Source organism: Vicugna pacos, chromosome 2, assembly GCF_048564905.1.
Source record: "Vicugna pacos chromosome 2, VicPac4, whole genome shotgun sequence".
NCBI lineage: Eukaryota > Metazoa > Chordata > Mammalia > Artiodactyla > Camelidae > Vicugna > Vicugna pacos.
Genome location: NC_132988.1, coordinates 14,143,255 through 14,160,090, shown reverse-complemented (window position 1 = coordinate 14,160,090; position 16,836 = coordinate 14,143,255). Strand labels below are relative to the sequence as shown.

At 32.3% G+C, this 16,836-nt stretch overlaps 1 protein-coding gene across 4 annotated transcripts in view; it reads right to left on the bottom strand.

Annotated features, from left to right (window-relative positions):
- LRBA (LPS responsive beige-like anchor protein) overlaps positions 1–16,836 on the bottom strand; it is a 623,871-nt gene that overhangs the window by 521,878 nt on the left and 85,157 nt on the right. For all 4 annotated transcript variants that reach the window (XM_072975847.1, XM_072975846.1, XM_072975849.1 and 1 more), the window contains 5 exons: positions 8,179–8,376; positions 7,879–8,012; positions 5,961–6,069; positions 5,502–5,654; positions 1,400–1,568 (listed from right to left, as the gene is read on the bottom strand). In XM_072975847.1, the coding sequence (XP_072831948.1) occupies positions 1,400–1,568; positions 5,502–5,654; positions 5,961–6,069; positions 7,879–8,012; positions 8,179–8,376 (763 nt within the window). The remainder of the gene's footprint in view (positions 1–1,399; positions 1,569–5,501; positions 5,655–5,960; positions 6,070–7,878; positions 8,013–8,178; positions 8,377–16,836) is intronic.

Below are 16,836 nucleotides of genomic sequence, written 5' to 3'. Positions count from 1 at the left end.
ATGAGACTTTCCCAAGGTCACTAATCAGTTATAAAAATCAAAGCAAGAATACAATACTAACACCCAGGACAGGACATGATACACCTACAGCACCATGAAATAATTACCGGGAAATTATGGCCTAACTAGATTGGCCACAACCTTGCCAGCTTAAACAGATCATTTACCTTCTGTGTGTCCTCACAGCTTTCTAAATCATACATAGCATATTCTCTGAGAATAAATCCAGTTTATTTTGAAAGGGATTAAAAAAAATAAGTAACGTACAGATACAAAACCTTGTCTTTGTGAGTCACTCAATGCCCAGAGCCTTTCAGTACAATCAGAATGTATTTGTTTGACTTTCTAGAATCTATTTCCTGATTTCAAGCAACAGCCCTCCATGTTTATAAAGGGACTGAACCTATCTTCACTCTCAGATCTTGTGTTACGGAGGTAAGAAGAGCCTCCATGCCTGGGTAATGTGAAGAATACCTGCTACACGGATGGACACATGATGCAACCTGAGCCAATGAGCAGCAAAGAGACGAAAAGGGACTTTTACTGGAAATGTTTGATGCAGGCAAATGCTCTTTTACTGGATTTAAAGTTGTGAGGATGTGAGAGGAGAGTAGCTGCTTGCTCCTACAAAGGGAGAGAATATATGAAAAGAGCCAACACAGCAGTGGGAAATGGAGAGAAACAAATTGGGTCCAAGGGCCATATTCAGAACTTCTGCACTAAGTTCTACTGAAACTGCCAGCTTATATGAGCTGATTAAATTCCGTTTATGATATAAGCCGGTTTGAAGCAGGTGTTGTAATACTTATAACCAAACCAGCCACCATTTGTCAAAATTTGTATTTTGATCCCTTCCGTGTACTACTGACATGACGAATGAATGTTACCCTTCCAGTAATTTAGTCCTGATTATATAGGAAAATAACTACTGAAACTCTGTAATCTCATTATATTATTTATTAGATACTCCTTACTCCTACAAAAAATCTCCATCTCCAAAAAAAAAGTTGTCAATGATTCTCATTGTGATAACTGGCCTCAGCATTGATACCAGTTGCTAATATAGCATTTCTTCTTATTCTCAATGTCTTAAAAATCATTGAAATCATATCTCCTCCCCAAACAACTCAAACTAGCAAAAGCAGCATTCTTCTATAAAAGCATCAAGCTATTAACCTCTGACAACCACAATTTAGAACAAACTACTAAAATTAAGGACAAACTATTAAAATTATCAACAAGATTAAAATAAAAGTTGCCACGATGAGATTTAGAAAAATTTTCAGAATAACGTAATTGTATTGCGAAGAAAGGGTAGGAAGGGAGGAAGGGAGGAAGGAAGGAAGGAAATCCTGACTTGCCATATGTAGAATGTAATACATAGATGCAGATGATATACCTAGTCCTTTTGGGGTGATACCACTCCGATCCTGAGGATTCACTGCCCAGTAGTAGTACTTCAGTGTGTGCATGATGAGAAGCACTGTTCCAACTCTCCGAATGGCATTATATATGTTGACTGTGCCAATGAATTCCGTGGACAGGTAAGTATAGAGAGTCAACTGAACCTAGAGAATCAAAATGAAGAGCTCAAATCAAAGGAGCAGACGAGCATTCTACCCGTTTCCACTGATACTCTCAGGCTGTTCTACTTGGATCGTACTTGTTCCAAAAAGTAAGATACTGACCTTGATAATAACATCTATGTAAACATATTCACAAGCACATATACTCCTTGTAAGATGAAACCAAGCAATTTCTTCTTTTACAGTAGCATTTTAAAGTAAAAAACCCCAATTACATCAAATTTTTGCAGCACTACTCCATGGAAAAAAATTGATTCCTATTTAGCAATCAGCAATTATTCACAAGCATGGATAATTTCTTTATAATAAACCTACTATTATGCTATGCATGGTTGTTTTAAAAAGCTAGAAATTGTCTTGTTTTATTAAAAAAATTAATAGCTGGAATAACTCAAAAGAAAGAAAAAAGAAGTGAGAGTAACTCAAAAGAAAAAAAGTAAGAATAGGTCAAAAGAAAGAAAATCATACAAAGACATATAAAGCCTACCTTAAAAAAATATTTATTAGAAAAACAGGATTCTGTTATAAGTTTATTACTACAAAGATTGTAACCACAACATTGTAGTCTCTAAAATTCACAAACAACTACACTCCAGTACTCATAATAGCACAAAATAAAGACCACTTTTGCTGTACTTCATATTAAAATCAGTAATTTTTCATTGCACTGCTAGTGCATGTACTTTTTAAACTAAACAATATTAAGTATTTCATTTTTAACCCTGAAAGATAAAAATGAGGTGCCTTCTTCCAGATGTCCTATAAACAATCAAGGCTAAAGGAGTTAGGGAGTCAATCAGGAACCATACATGGAAAAAGCTGGTGGATTCTGAACCACATAAAACTGAGGCTTAGAAGACGAGTGTAGTTTAGGAAACCATAAAAATGTTATGATCCATAGACTTGCTGAAAGATAATGTTAGTTTGATGTAGCTACTGCTGTTCAAATGGATAAAATCAGTTTGCTACTGAAGACATGTAAGGCTTTCTATGGCATGGTTCAAATTCTTCACCGTGCTAGTTCAGTCATTCAAACATATTTATATCTACCTATATGCGTAGCACTGTATAACTGGAAATAATAATGGTATAGACATTGCCCCTCAGTAGCTGAAAATCTAACTGAGAAGATAAAACATACACACAAGTTTAAGTGAAAAACCAAAGGTAATAAAGACACCTACTGAAATATAAGAAAGGTCATGTGGCAATACGTAATTAGTTGCAAAATGACTGCCACAGAGCTACTAAATATTATGAATTCAGAGGTCAGAGAAATCAATTTGGGATAAGTTAAAATAGTAAAGAAAAGGTTCACTAATAGAGCAGGTATTGAGACAGGCTTTGAAGATGCCCAGAAGAACAGGTTGACAGAACAAAAAAGGAAATTTCAAACAGGGAAAATGGTAGGTGATACAAAAGGTTACCCTAGATCTAGAACAACCATCCTCAATATTGACTGTGCAGTAAAACACCTAAAAAACATTTAAATACTGTTATCTGAGTCCTGTCCCAGACCAATTAAATCAGAATCTAGGGTGGAAAGAGTGGAATTCTGTTTTTGTTTCCCAAAAAGAGCCTCTCCCAACTAATTATATAGACATCCAACATTAAGAACTACCACTCTAGGATAACCTTTTGGTAACTCCCCAGCCATTGTGGATAAATAAGTTTTTCAGACTGGAAAGAAGAATTGGTATGAAGACTGAATGCAGTAAACAGTGAGAAGTCATTACAAGTTTGGGGGCTAAGAAATGATCTGATGAGAGTGATATATTCAAAACGTACTGGAATTCTAGACAGAAAGTGATAAACTAAAATACAAAAAACTGGAGAAAGTCACTCTATTGAGAATGATACTATATTAAAGAAAAGAATAGGATTTAGCAACAAATTGAGGTGAGTAAGAATGGAGACAAGATTATTCACATTCTAATTATGAATAAACCTTCCTTCATTCACTCTTTATATAATCTGATAACCACACAAATTACATGTTAACATCTGTCTTTCCCATTACACCTAAGTTTTATGAGGGCAGGAATTAGATCTGTCATGTTCACCACCGTATCCATAGTGCCCAGCAGAAAGTAGCAACTCAACAAATGAAAGACTACTCCCTACAAGAAAACTCATCTCTCTTGTTAGATCATTAAAAAGCCTGTCTCTGAGCAGACCAAAGATAAATGGATACCACAAATGACTGTGAGTATCCTTGTCCAAAGGCAGAGTTTGATTCATATATCCATACTCTTAACTTCAGTAACCAGAGGTGAATTTACCATGAAGTTAATGAAGCTTAAACTATATGCCTACCCATCTATACAGGTTCCTTCCATGACCCTAAAACGAATTTTGTATGCATTATTTTGTTTTCTTTTTCTTAAAAAGCCCCTTCCTCACCCAAACTGTGTGACCTTCAGATCAAACAAACTTTGGATCTGCCCTTTGTTATAACTACCCTCATAACAAAATTAGATAAACCCCCGTCATGGATACACAAAGCAGAAGGTTGAAACAAAAGTTAAGTTTAGTATTACCAAATCAATTGCAAATTCTAAAGAGGAAATTAAAGAAAATTATTAACAAGGAAAAGGTAAGAGATAGAGTGTAATAATACTAGGAACTTAAGGAAATGATATAATGAAAAATTTTATAAAGAGGCTTTTTGACCACATCAAAAGAGGTCCAAAGTCTTACAAATATGCTGCTTAGTAAGATAAAGAAGTGTTTAGTAAAAAGTTTAAAAAGTAACTTGAAACAATCCTTGAAAAGAAATAAGACTGAGGGTCACAGAAGAGAAAGAGGTCAAATTTGAACCTGGAGATAAAAAGCTACAACCTCCAGCTGCCTCCTTTGATTATTTCCAAATGGCAATCAGAGTCAGCAGCTGTTTTTCTCCTTAACATTTGAAAAGAGCAGCTGAAAATAAGAAACTATGACTCTAGAAAAGCAAAAAAAAGTCTGCAGACTTTTTTTATGACAACTAAAGTGCTATTCCAACTTCAACAATGATAAACACTTTCAAGTGAACCAAAAGGGAGAGGGGGAGAGAGGAAATTAATGGGTTTGAAATAACACAACCTCTAATAAAAACTGCAGATAAGACAGATACAATTATGCAATTTAATAAAAATTTGTTTCAAGTCCTGCTTAACACTGGTAATACTAAATTTTTAGGATAATTGAATACGACACTACAACATATCAAAGGTCTTATTTTATATTCTTTATCACAAATTCACTTATGTTCACATAAACCAACTGGTTTGTTGTTATTACTAAATACATTACTGTGTAAAATATAATTGTATTTAATAATTTGAATTAACGTGAAACTTAAATGAGACCAGTATATCATGGAAGGCTTCAAGAAAGAGTGACATTTCAGCTGCTCCTGTAAGAATTAAACTCAGGAGTTCATCATGTTGCTGGAAGGGATATGTGTGTAAAGAAGTGGGAGACAGAGCATGGTGAGTTAGAGAATGAAAAAACATAGCTTATGTGTGTATATATATATATACATATAGATATATGTATGTACATCTGCAATAGAACAAAGCAACAGTTGATAGGAATCATAGTTACATTTGAACTATTCAACTTTGATTTATATTTAACAAATCAAAGTCTCTTTCAAATAAAATCTGATTTGATTTAACAACAGAAAAGTAGAGCCATAGCTCTGTTTTTTAAAAATACTGATATTACTCTACAAGGGAAAGAAAGAAGGAAGGGAGGGAGGGAAGGAGGGAAATACCGACTTGCAAAAGTACACTTAGTCAAAAATGCAATCCACTTAAATCTTACAATAACAGCATGTAAAAGAATAAAAGAAAATCCTCATAATTATCACTCTTCTCAAGTTCAAAAATTTAGCGAAGACAGTAAAAACAAAATCAAGATATGTATTACCTTGGCGGGGGTATGAATCCAAATAGCTGGGTTAAGAAGAATGTGATCACACAACTGCTTGAGTAGGGGCATCCCATTGTGCAGATTACTCAGATATTTCGAAAATGCAAGGCAAAGTTCAAGTACTGCTCTGCTGACATGGGACTTGGAAGACTGAGAAAATATTTCAAAGGTCATTATCAACACAAGGCAAAGTAAGTAAATTAAAGGCTGTCGATACCAGAAAAAAAAACTGTTCCACAAACTATGGTCAAAGTTAAAGATGCCTTAAGATTCAATACCACACTTCTCTAATAAAGCAGTGGGGGCAAGGTAAAGTAACTAAAGGTTATCTTAATCTAGGTAATTTTCCATAACCAAGGAGACACACTTGCAGACAGAATTTCTCAGCTATTTAAGAGACCAAGTTTCATGGCCTGTAAATCAAGAATAAAAAATGTAAAGCATTTCATACTTTACCTTTTCAAGACTGTATCCTATTACCAAGAAGCCCTTGCAGGCAAGCATCTGCTCTTGCATAGCAATTGAGTTCTTCAACAACTCCATGATAAAAGCCAGCAAAGTTGAACTGGAATAAGAAAAAATATAATGGTTGGAAAAAAAAAAAAAACCTCTAAAAAAAAAAAAAGGTTAAGTAGATGCAGTCCTTCATTTATCTTAATAGAAAGAGTCCATTTCAAGGAAATTGAAGCTCTACTAAAACTGCCTCCAACATTATTTTAGGACTCAAATTCTAATGTAAGATTAGGATTTATTACTGAAATATTTATTTCATATACTTTATCACAAATACAGTAATAAGTGAATTACTTAGAAACAACATGACAAACAATAAACATGCAAAAAATAGAGAAAAATTAGCAATGTCTATAAACAAGTAATAAAATATTAATAAAAGTATATCATAGCCTTTCAGAATGGAAGTAACTTGGATGAGCAAGTAAATTCAAGTTTGGAGGGTTAGAGGACAAACAGAATGAAAAGATGCAGAGCAAACAGACTAGTGTAGAAATTCTCAAAATGTGTTAGGGCTCCAGACTGGACTAATTTGAATGGAGCAGAGGTTTCATAAAGGGAAAGATGAGAAAGTAAAGTTGTAGACAAACTGAAGCCTTCAGACACTAATTTAAGAATTTTGCTCATTATCCCAACAGAAAAAATTATAGTCAATATAGAAGACTTTAGAACTGAATAGGGGGAAGGGTATAGCTCAAGTGGTACAAGCACATGCTTAACATGCACAAGGTCCTGGGTTCAATTCCCAGTACTTCCTCTAAAATTAAATAAATAAACCTAATTACCTCCCCACTTCAAAATAAATAAATGAATAAAAATTTTTGAAACAACTGAATAGGAGCGATAGCCATTCTTCCATCAGCACAACTTTTACTCAAAATAGAACGGAATAAGGTGAGCTGTTAGCGTCCTTCTCAAAGAGAGACTCCCACAAAGAAAGGGAGAGCAGCCAACTTCCTCCGCAAAAGTGCTTTCAACCGTCAGCAATTCCAATGAAGATGTTAAAAAGTTTAAAAAAAAAAAAAGAATAACTAAGGAAAAAAAATAACTGAGCCCTGTTACAATGGTTTTAGATCAGGATAAAAAAAATTTTATGAAGTAGTAATATGTCAAGAATAATTTTAATTTTTTAAAATGCAGTCAATACTAGTTTCGGTACACAATTCTTTTTCAAAAATCATTTTTTTGCCTAAAAATAACCTGAAAAAAATTATATCCTTAAATACATACATTGTATATGTCAAGTTATGCATAAAATTAGAAATTAAAAAGAATTTCAAAAAGGAAGAACAAAAAACATTAAAATTGCTCAAGTATAAATGAAATATAATTACTATAGTTTCACTAGTATACACAGCTGTGAAAAATTTCAACATTCTCTTAAACATTTTATAACTTGCCCTGGAATTTATATGTCTCTCTTCTTTACACTCAACAGCAGACACAAAGGTGCTGAATGTACACTTTAAAAAAACACTAAATCACTCATAACTGCTCAAAAATTTTAGATTTTAATTAGTTGCTTGCAATCAATAACCATCAAAAGCTAAATTATTGTAATAAATCATTGCCAAATAACAATTCAAAATATTTTAAAAATACATTGTAGACAACTGAATTCATTTCTGATAAATTCATTATCACTATTCCCAACTTTATTCAAAAACTTTATTATGTTTTTAAAGCTTCCTACTGATAAAGAATTTAAATTAATTCTATTATTATTGAATTTTAATAATTATAGTTCACAAATTTCTTTATATTCTCTTTTAACCTTATAACAAATTTAATACACTGAATACTGTGCAGCTCGATGAAAATAATTCTCACATCAAATTAAAGATAAAACAGAATCACTCACCATATAGTCAAGTCAACCTCCTCAGATAAATATTGCCTATAATCCAACTGTGCAAAAAGTGGAAACAGCACTTGTACTCCTCCAATTGAATGCATGGCACTCTGGATGGAATGTGTTAAAACTGCCTTCACATCCTTATAAAATAGAAGACATGGTGAAGCATTCAATGATTCTTTTTCAAAACAAAACATAACAGGAACAATAAATGTTACATTGACTGTATTTACTAATAGAAGCTACCACATACACCTCAATAATACATCAAAATTCACCATTAAAGACATTCTTAAAAGTTAGTACCTGGAGCATGAGTGCATGCGGTGAATGAACAAAAATTGAAGGATTGTCCTTAGGGGATGATTCAAGGCAGAGCTGGGCATCTGTAGCACGTGGATTGTATGTGAATGCAATGGCACTAGAGAGTTTGCCATCATACAATAAAAGTTTGTGATGCTCAGCAAGGAACAGGTCACTTTCTGCTTTGAATTTAAATGTACCCTAAGAATTAATAAAAAGTGGAACAGTTAAGATTGTATGCCACAAAAAGAAAAGCTAAATGCAAATCACCACATATATAAAAATTTAGGGACACATAACATTGATCAGTCTTCTAACAATAGCAGTTAAGAGGAGCCCTGCATGCTTGATTACTTCTAAAATAGACTGAACTCATTTTAAAGATATAAGGGAAATCAAGTCAACCTAACATTAAAATCTTACATTAGAAAAAAATGTAGAACTTAATGTACCATATAAAGCATATTTTGTCTTTTTCATTCCTTTAATTGTGATAAAAAGCACATAAAATTTACCATCTTAAACATTTTTAAGTGTACAGTGGTGTTAACTACAGCACATTGTTGTATAACAAATCTCTAGAACTTTTACATCTTGCAAAATGGAAATTCTATACCCACTGAATAACATCTCAGCATTCTCCCATCCTCTGGTAACCATTATTCTATTTCCTGATTCTATGAATTTGACTACTTTATATAACTCATGTAAGGGGAATCACAGAAAATATGTCTTTTTGTGACTGGCATAACATCCTTAAAATTCACTCATGTTGTAGCATGTGTCAGGATTTCCCTCTTTTTTAAAGCTGAATAATATTCCATTGTAAATATGTACCACATTGTCTTTATTCACTCATCCAAACAATTAGGCTGCTTTAACCTCTTAGCTATTGTGAATGCTGCTGCAGTGAACATGAGTGTACATACAGCTCTTTCAGATGCTGCTTTCAAGTCTTTTATATATATATGTAGAAGTAAGATTACTCAATCATGTAGTAATTCTACTTTTAATTTCTTGAAGAATCACTATATTGTTTTCTGTAGGAGCTGCTCCATTTTAAATTCCCACCAACAGTGCATAAAGGTACTAGTTTCTCCACACTCTGGCCAACACTTCATATTTTCTGTGATTTTGTCTAACAATGGCCATCCTCATGGGTGTGAGGTAATTATCTACTGTGAGTCCGATTTACATTTCTCTGATGACTAATGATGTTTAGCATCTTTTCATATGCTTGTTGGCTGGCCACTTATATATCTTTGGGAAAATGTCTATTCAATCCTTTGCCCACTTTTTAAATGAGTTTTTTTTTTTTTGATGGTGTTGAGTTGTTGGGGTTCATCATATATTCTGGATATTAACCCTTTATCAGATAAACGGTTTGAAATATTTTCCCCCATTTCACGGGTTTCCTTTTCACACTATTCCGTGATGCACAGAAGTTTTGATGCACAAAAGATTTTAAGTTTGATGAAGTTCCATTTGTCTATTTGTGCCTTTGTTGCCTATTTTTGGGGGGTGTCATACCTAAGAAATCAGTGCCAAACTCAGTGTCATAAAGCTTCTTTTCTGTTTTCATGTAGGAGTTTAGGTCTTATGTTTAAGTATTTAATCCATTTTGAGCTAATTTTAATACATGGCATAAGGTAAGGATCCAACTTCATTCTTTCCCATGTGGGTATCCACTTTTTAAAACATGATGTGTTGAAGAGATTAATCTTTCCCCACTGCATGGTTTTGTATCCTTGTAGATCATTTCACCATAAATTAAAGGTTCATTTCTGGACTCCACTCTGTTCCATTATACTATGCATCTACCTTTATGCAAGCACCATAATGTTTTCATTGCTGTAGCTTTGTAATATGTCTTGAAATACTCAAGTGTGAGACTGCTAACTTTGTTAATTTTTTTCAAAATTGTTCTGGCTATTTGAGAACCCTTGAGATCCATGAGAATCTTAGGACAGTTTTCCTATTTCTGCAAAAAAAGGTCATTGGGATATTGATAGAAATTGTATTGAATCTACACAGAACTTTGAGTAATATGCATTTTTAACAGTATTAAGTCTTTCAATCTGTAAACGTATCTTTCCATTTCTTTGTGTCTTCCTTAAGTTTTTCAGCAATGTTTTGTACTTTTTAGTGTACAAGTCTTATGCCTTTTTTGTTAAGGTTATTCCTAAGTATTCCTCTTTTGCTATTATAAATAGGATTATTGTCTTATTTTCTTTACAGATTTTTCATTGTTAGTGTATAAAAATGCAACTTTTTGTTGTTGTGGATCTGTATCCTGTAACTTTGCTAAATTTGTTTACTAACAGTTTTTTGTGAAATATTTAGGGTTTTCTACATATATTATGTCATCTGTGAACACAGATAATTTGACTATCCTTTCTAATGTGGATGCCTTTTATTCCTCTTTCTTGACTAACTGCTCTGGCCAGGACAGCCAGTGTTATGTTGTATAGAAGTGGTGAGAGTGGGCATTCTTGCCTTGTTCCTGATTTTGCAGAAAAAAAAAGATTTTAGTCTTTCACTGTTGCATATGATGTTAGGCTATGGGCTTTTCATACATGGCCTTGTAATTTTAAGGCAGTTCCTTTTTACATGTAATTTGTTGAGTGCTTTTATTATGAAAGGGTGTTGAATTTTATCAAATGCTTTCTCTGCATCTACTGAGATGATCATATAGTTTTTGTCCTCCACTCTGTTAATGTGATGTATCACATTGATTTATCTTCCTATCTTGAACCAGCCTTACATTCCAGAAATAAATCCCAGTTGTTCATAGAGTATAATCCTTTTAATGTGCTCTTGAATTTGGTTTGCTACTACACTGTTGAGGATTTCTGTATTAATATTAATCAGGGGTATTTATCTATAGCTTTCTTTCCTTGAAGCATCTTCATTTGGCTCTGTTTTCACAGCAATGCTGGCCTCATAAAATGAGTTTGGAAGTGTTCCCTCCTCTTTATTTTTTGAACGAGTTGAGGAGGATTGGTGTTAACTCTTTAACGTTTGACAGAGTTCTCCAGTGAAGCCATCTAGTCTTGGGCTTTTCATTATTCAGAGGTTTTGATTACTGTTTCAATTTCCTTACTAGCTATAGTCTATCTAGATTTTTCTGTCTTCAGTAGTGGTGGCTTGTATGTTTCTAGGAATATCTACTTCTTCTAGGTTATGCAATTTGCTGGCATGTAACTGTTCACAGTAGTCTCTTACAATTCTTTTTATATTCATGGCATTCATTATATTCAAGAGTAATGCCTACTCTTATATTTCTACTTTTAATTACTTAAGTCCTCTCTTTTTTTCTTAATTACCCTAAGAATTTGTCTGTTTCGTTGTTCCTCTAAAAAAAAACTCAGTTTTGCTGATTTTTTCTTGTCTTTTTTTAATATCTAATTCACTTATTTCTGCTGTAACCTTTTATCACTTCCATTCCTCTGCTAACTGTGGATTTAGTTTACTCTTCTTTTTCTAGTTCCTTGAGGCGTAGACTTAATTTATTGATTTTTAGATCCTTCTTTTTTCTATAGTAGGCATTTATCACTATGAACTTTCCTCTTAGTACTGCTTTCTCTGAATCCCGTAAGTTCTGGTATGTCGTTTTAGAGTTCATTTGTCTCAAGATATTTTCTAATTTCCCTTGTGAATTCTTCTTTGATCCAATAGTTTTTTAAGAATATGTTGTTTAATTTCCATATAGTTGTGTATTTTCCAGTTTCCTTTTGTTACTGATTTCATTCCATTGTTGTGAGGGAAAAAATACCTGGTATGAGTTCAGTATTATTAAATTTGTTAAGACTTGTTATGTGGTAATATGTGGTCTATCCTAAAGAAGGTTCCATGTGAGCTTGAGAAGAATGTGTACTCTATTGTTGCTGGGTGAGATGTTCTTATACGTCTGTTAGGTGCAATGGATCTATATTGTTGTTTAAGATCTCTGCTTACTGATCTTCTGTCTGGTTGTTCTGTCCACTATTGAAAGTAGCATATTGAAGTATGCTACTATTATTGTGTTTCTGCATAATTTTTCCTTCAATTCTGTCAATATCTACTTAATATATCTGGGAGCTCTGATGTTAGGTGTGTGTGTGTGTGTGTGTGTGTGTGTGTATATATATATATATATATATATATATATATATATATATTTTGTTTGTTTGTTTGTTTGTTTGTTTTTGGAGAATTATGTTTTAATGGGTGGATTTTCTGAGAACTTCAAGCTCAGGAGACAGCCTCTCAGACAGCTTTAAGGGACTGCTCCAGGTGTATATTTTGTTTTATCTTCTTTGTGAACTGACACTTTTATCATTATATACTTTACTTCTTTTATCTCTTACAAACAGTTTTTGACTTAAATCCTATTGTTTTCTAACATAAGTACAGCTACTTCTGCTCTCGTTTGGTTATCATTTGCACTATCTTTTTCCATCCTTTCACTTTAAGCCTATATATGTCCTCAGTGCATGTCTCCTAGGCAAAACAGAGTTGGTACTTGTTTTTTAATCCATTCATCCAATCTATTTCTTTTGCATTGGAAGTTTAATCCATTCACATTTAAAATAATTATTGAAAGAGTTACTATTGAAAGGGAAAGATTTACTATTGTCATTTTGTTCATTGTGACTTGTTAACTACTTTCCTTTGTATTTAATTGCTTTCATCCCTTTATATGCTATTTATATGTTTTGATCCCTTTCTCTTTATATTTCATTTAACTTCTGTAAGTATTTTCTCTGTGGTTATGCTGGAAATTATATAATTAGTTGCAACATTCTAAACTGGTAACAACTTTAACCACAAACCAAAAACTTCGTTCTTTTATATCTCCACCACCCTACTTTACATTATTGATGTCAAAAATTTTATCTTTTATATTGTATACCCATTAACATAGATTAAGAAAATTTTTTGCTTGTCTCCAAAATTAAGTGATTTATGTACCAACATTACAGTACTACAGAATTCTATATTTGTCTACATATTTACATAGCTCTTTTAAATTATATTTCTAAGAAATCACAGGCAAGGGTTTTTTTTTTAATTAACTGTAGCCACTTAAAAGTACAAGAAATGTCTTTTTGAACAATTGTGAATTCTGATTCAGTATTTCTTTGAGTCCAGAAAATTAATTTGTGGCAGAGCAGAGACTGGAAACAAGTTCAATCAAAAATAATAATTTACTCTTTGTACAGTATGACAAAGTACAGTATGTCAACATTCTTAAGTACCAGTTTTGAAAAGAAATAGGTAAACATTTTATTTTCTATTATGTGTGGAATTTGGGAATAAATCATTCCTACTAACCACTCTAAACTAAACTAAATATAAACAAAGTTAAAACAAAGTATTTGACATTTTTCAGGAATTGCTGCTAATTTTATGGAAATAGTTTGCATGTATAAATACTATTTAATGTGATTAAAATAAAAACAATGCCCTTTCAAACGACTTAAAGCAATATGGTGCTTCACCAAACGTTAAGAACATACAAAAGAAGCATTCAACCCTTCATTTCTTTTGAAATATGTATTTTTTAATCCTTAAAGTACTTAATTGCAAACTTTTAAAGATTTTTTCATATCTCAGGTATCTTAAACAAGTTTTAAGGAATTATCTAAAGCATGTATTATACTACACAATAGAATTAAAAGTAGTAAGTAAAGCAAGGAGTAATTCTTTGATCATCAATTTCTCACTTTATATCATCTTTAAGTAGTTTTATCACTATCTAACCATACAAGTGAGGAAAAGAATAGCTATTAATATGCTGTACACTTACAAATGCTTAAAGTAGTAAGTTTTATGTATATTTTACCACAAATATTTTTTAAAACCTCTTAAAACTTAGCAATAAAAGGGCAGCTCAGTTTTTAAAAGGGCAAAGGATCTGAATAAATATTCCCCTCAAAATATTATGTATAGCCTATAAACACACACAAAAAAACTACTCAACATTATCAGTCATGAAGGAAATGCAAATCAAAACCAAACCACGCTGACATACCATCTCATACCCAATAAAATGACTATAACAGAAAAATCAGATAATAACAGGTATTGGAGAAAATATGAAGAAATTGGAATCCTGATAAAAAGCGATAGAAATGTAAAATTATGTGGCTCCTTGGAAAACAATCTGGAAGTTTCTCAAATAGTTAAATATAGAGTTACCATATTACCAGCAATTCCACTGTAGGTATAAACCCAAGAGGGAAAAAAAAAAAATGTGTCCACATAAAAACCTGTACACAAGGCTTCTTAGCAGCATTATTCATAATAGCCAAAAGGTGGAAAACAGTCCAATGTCCATCAACTGATGAATGGATAAACAAAATGTGACATATCTACACAACAAAATATTATTTAGTAATAAAAAGGAACACAGGTGAACCCTGAAAACATTAAGCTAATCGAAAAAAAAGTCAGCCACAAAAGATCTCATATTGCATTCTTTCAGTTACATGAAGTGTCCAGGATAGACAAATCCAAAGAGACAGAAAGTAAATTTGAGGACTGGGAAGGAGGAAAAATGGGGAATGACTACTGATGAGTGTAGTATTTTGGCACAGGGGGGCGATGAACACAGTGTAACATTGAGAGTGATATTTGTACAACTCTGAATATATTGAAAAGCACTGAATTATACATATTGAATGGGTGAATGGTAAGAGATATGAACTGTATCTCAATAAAGCTTCTATTTTTAAAAAATCTATTCTGAGATCCATTAACAAAGCTCCAAAATAAAACAAACTTCAAGTAAAAAACTTAACTGAAAATAACCTACTGAACAGCAGAACAAAGACCAATGCTCTTTTAAAAGAAAAAAGGCAACAAAATCCAGACACTTAAATGGTAAAAATCATATTGCCCAATATCCAACCCAAAATTACTAAACAAACCAAGAAGTGTAAAACAATCAGGAGAATGTCAGTAAAGAAAAATAGACCCAGAAATAAAGATGATGAAGTTATAAGAAAAAGACATTAGAATAGTTATAACTATGGTCAAGTTTTTTTTAAGACAAACTTGTAAGAAGAAAAACCAGATAACAATGAAAAGAATCAAAACTTATCAACAAAAAAAAAATACAAAAAATATGTGAAATGAATTCATCTTATGGAATTAACAGCAATCAAGCATTTGATAAGGAAAGATAGGTGAACAGAAAGATAATGCTATGAAAACAATCCAAAATATAACTTTTTTATAAATCAGACAAGAAACAGTACCTCAATGATTTGTTTGCTTATATCTAGGTCTAAAGTAAATGTAATATGAATTCTAGAAGAAGATAAAAGACAGAAAATATATTTAAAGATGTAATGGCCAAAATTTGACCAAAACCAGAAACCCACAGAACCAAGAAGTTCAGGTAACCTGAAGCAGGCTAAGCACATATGTACGTACATACACACACACACACCCCCACACACACACACCCATACCAACATATGCTATACTCAACTTCTAAGAATCAGTGATAAGAGTAAATCTTAAAGCCAGCAAGAGAAAAAAATATATATTACATACAGATGAAGTTGTATAATAAAGACTACACACTTGTTAGAACTGATGCAAGTCAGTTAAACAAAAGAATATCATTAGAAAGCTTCAAAAAGAAAACTGTCACCTTAAAATTTTATAATCAGTGAAACTATTTTTTTAAACTGAAAGACTAAAGGCTTTCTCAGACAAATAAAAGCTGGGAAGAGCCACTGACAATAAATCCCCATTATAAAAAATAACAAAGTAATTCAAATGGAAGGAAAATGCTATGAGATGGAAACATGAATTTATACAAAGAAGTGTCCTAGAAATGGTAATACATAGATACATAGGTAAATATAAAATACATGATCTTCCTTATTTCTAATTTCTTCGAAATAAAAGCAAATGAATCAAAAATCATAAGAATGTATCAAAAGGACCATATTTGAAGAAGTAAAATCAACAAAAATACAAAACCAAAGGCAGGAGGGAGAATTGCAGGATCATGCTGGAAGGGTCTTACATCTTACACTGTCATTTATTGGTAGACTATGGTAAGTTAAAAAGTTTTCAAAAAAAAAAAAACTAATAAACCAATGGTAGAAATAAGTGAAATACTAAATAAGAGACAACTAATCTAAATCAAAGCAGAGAAAGGGAGAAGTATCAAAAAACATGAAAGAAATAGAAAACAAACAGAAAGATAGTAGATTTAAATCACACAATATCTACACTTACAATGGAATGTAAACATTTCAATGAAAGTCAGAGATGGACCCAAAAAAAAGCAAGATTCATTTTACAAAATTTAATACCCTTCTAAAAAAAACTCTCAGGAAACTAGAAATAGAAAAGAAATTTCTCAACTTGAAAAGGAATCTATAAAATACGTAGGAATGCTTTCCCCCTAAAATCAGGAGTAAGGCAAAAATGTCTACTCTTGCCACTTCTATTTTTACTATTTATCGTGGAGGTCCTATCTAATGTAATAAGGCAAAAAGACATGAAAAGTATACAGATTGGAAATGAAGAAGTAAAAGTTACAGTCTACATGAATATATCTGTAGAAAATACTAAAACAACAAAGAAAAAGACCCAGTAAAACTAATACGCAAGTTTGGCAAGGTCTTGTTAAAAAGTCAATAAAACTCAATTGTA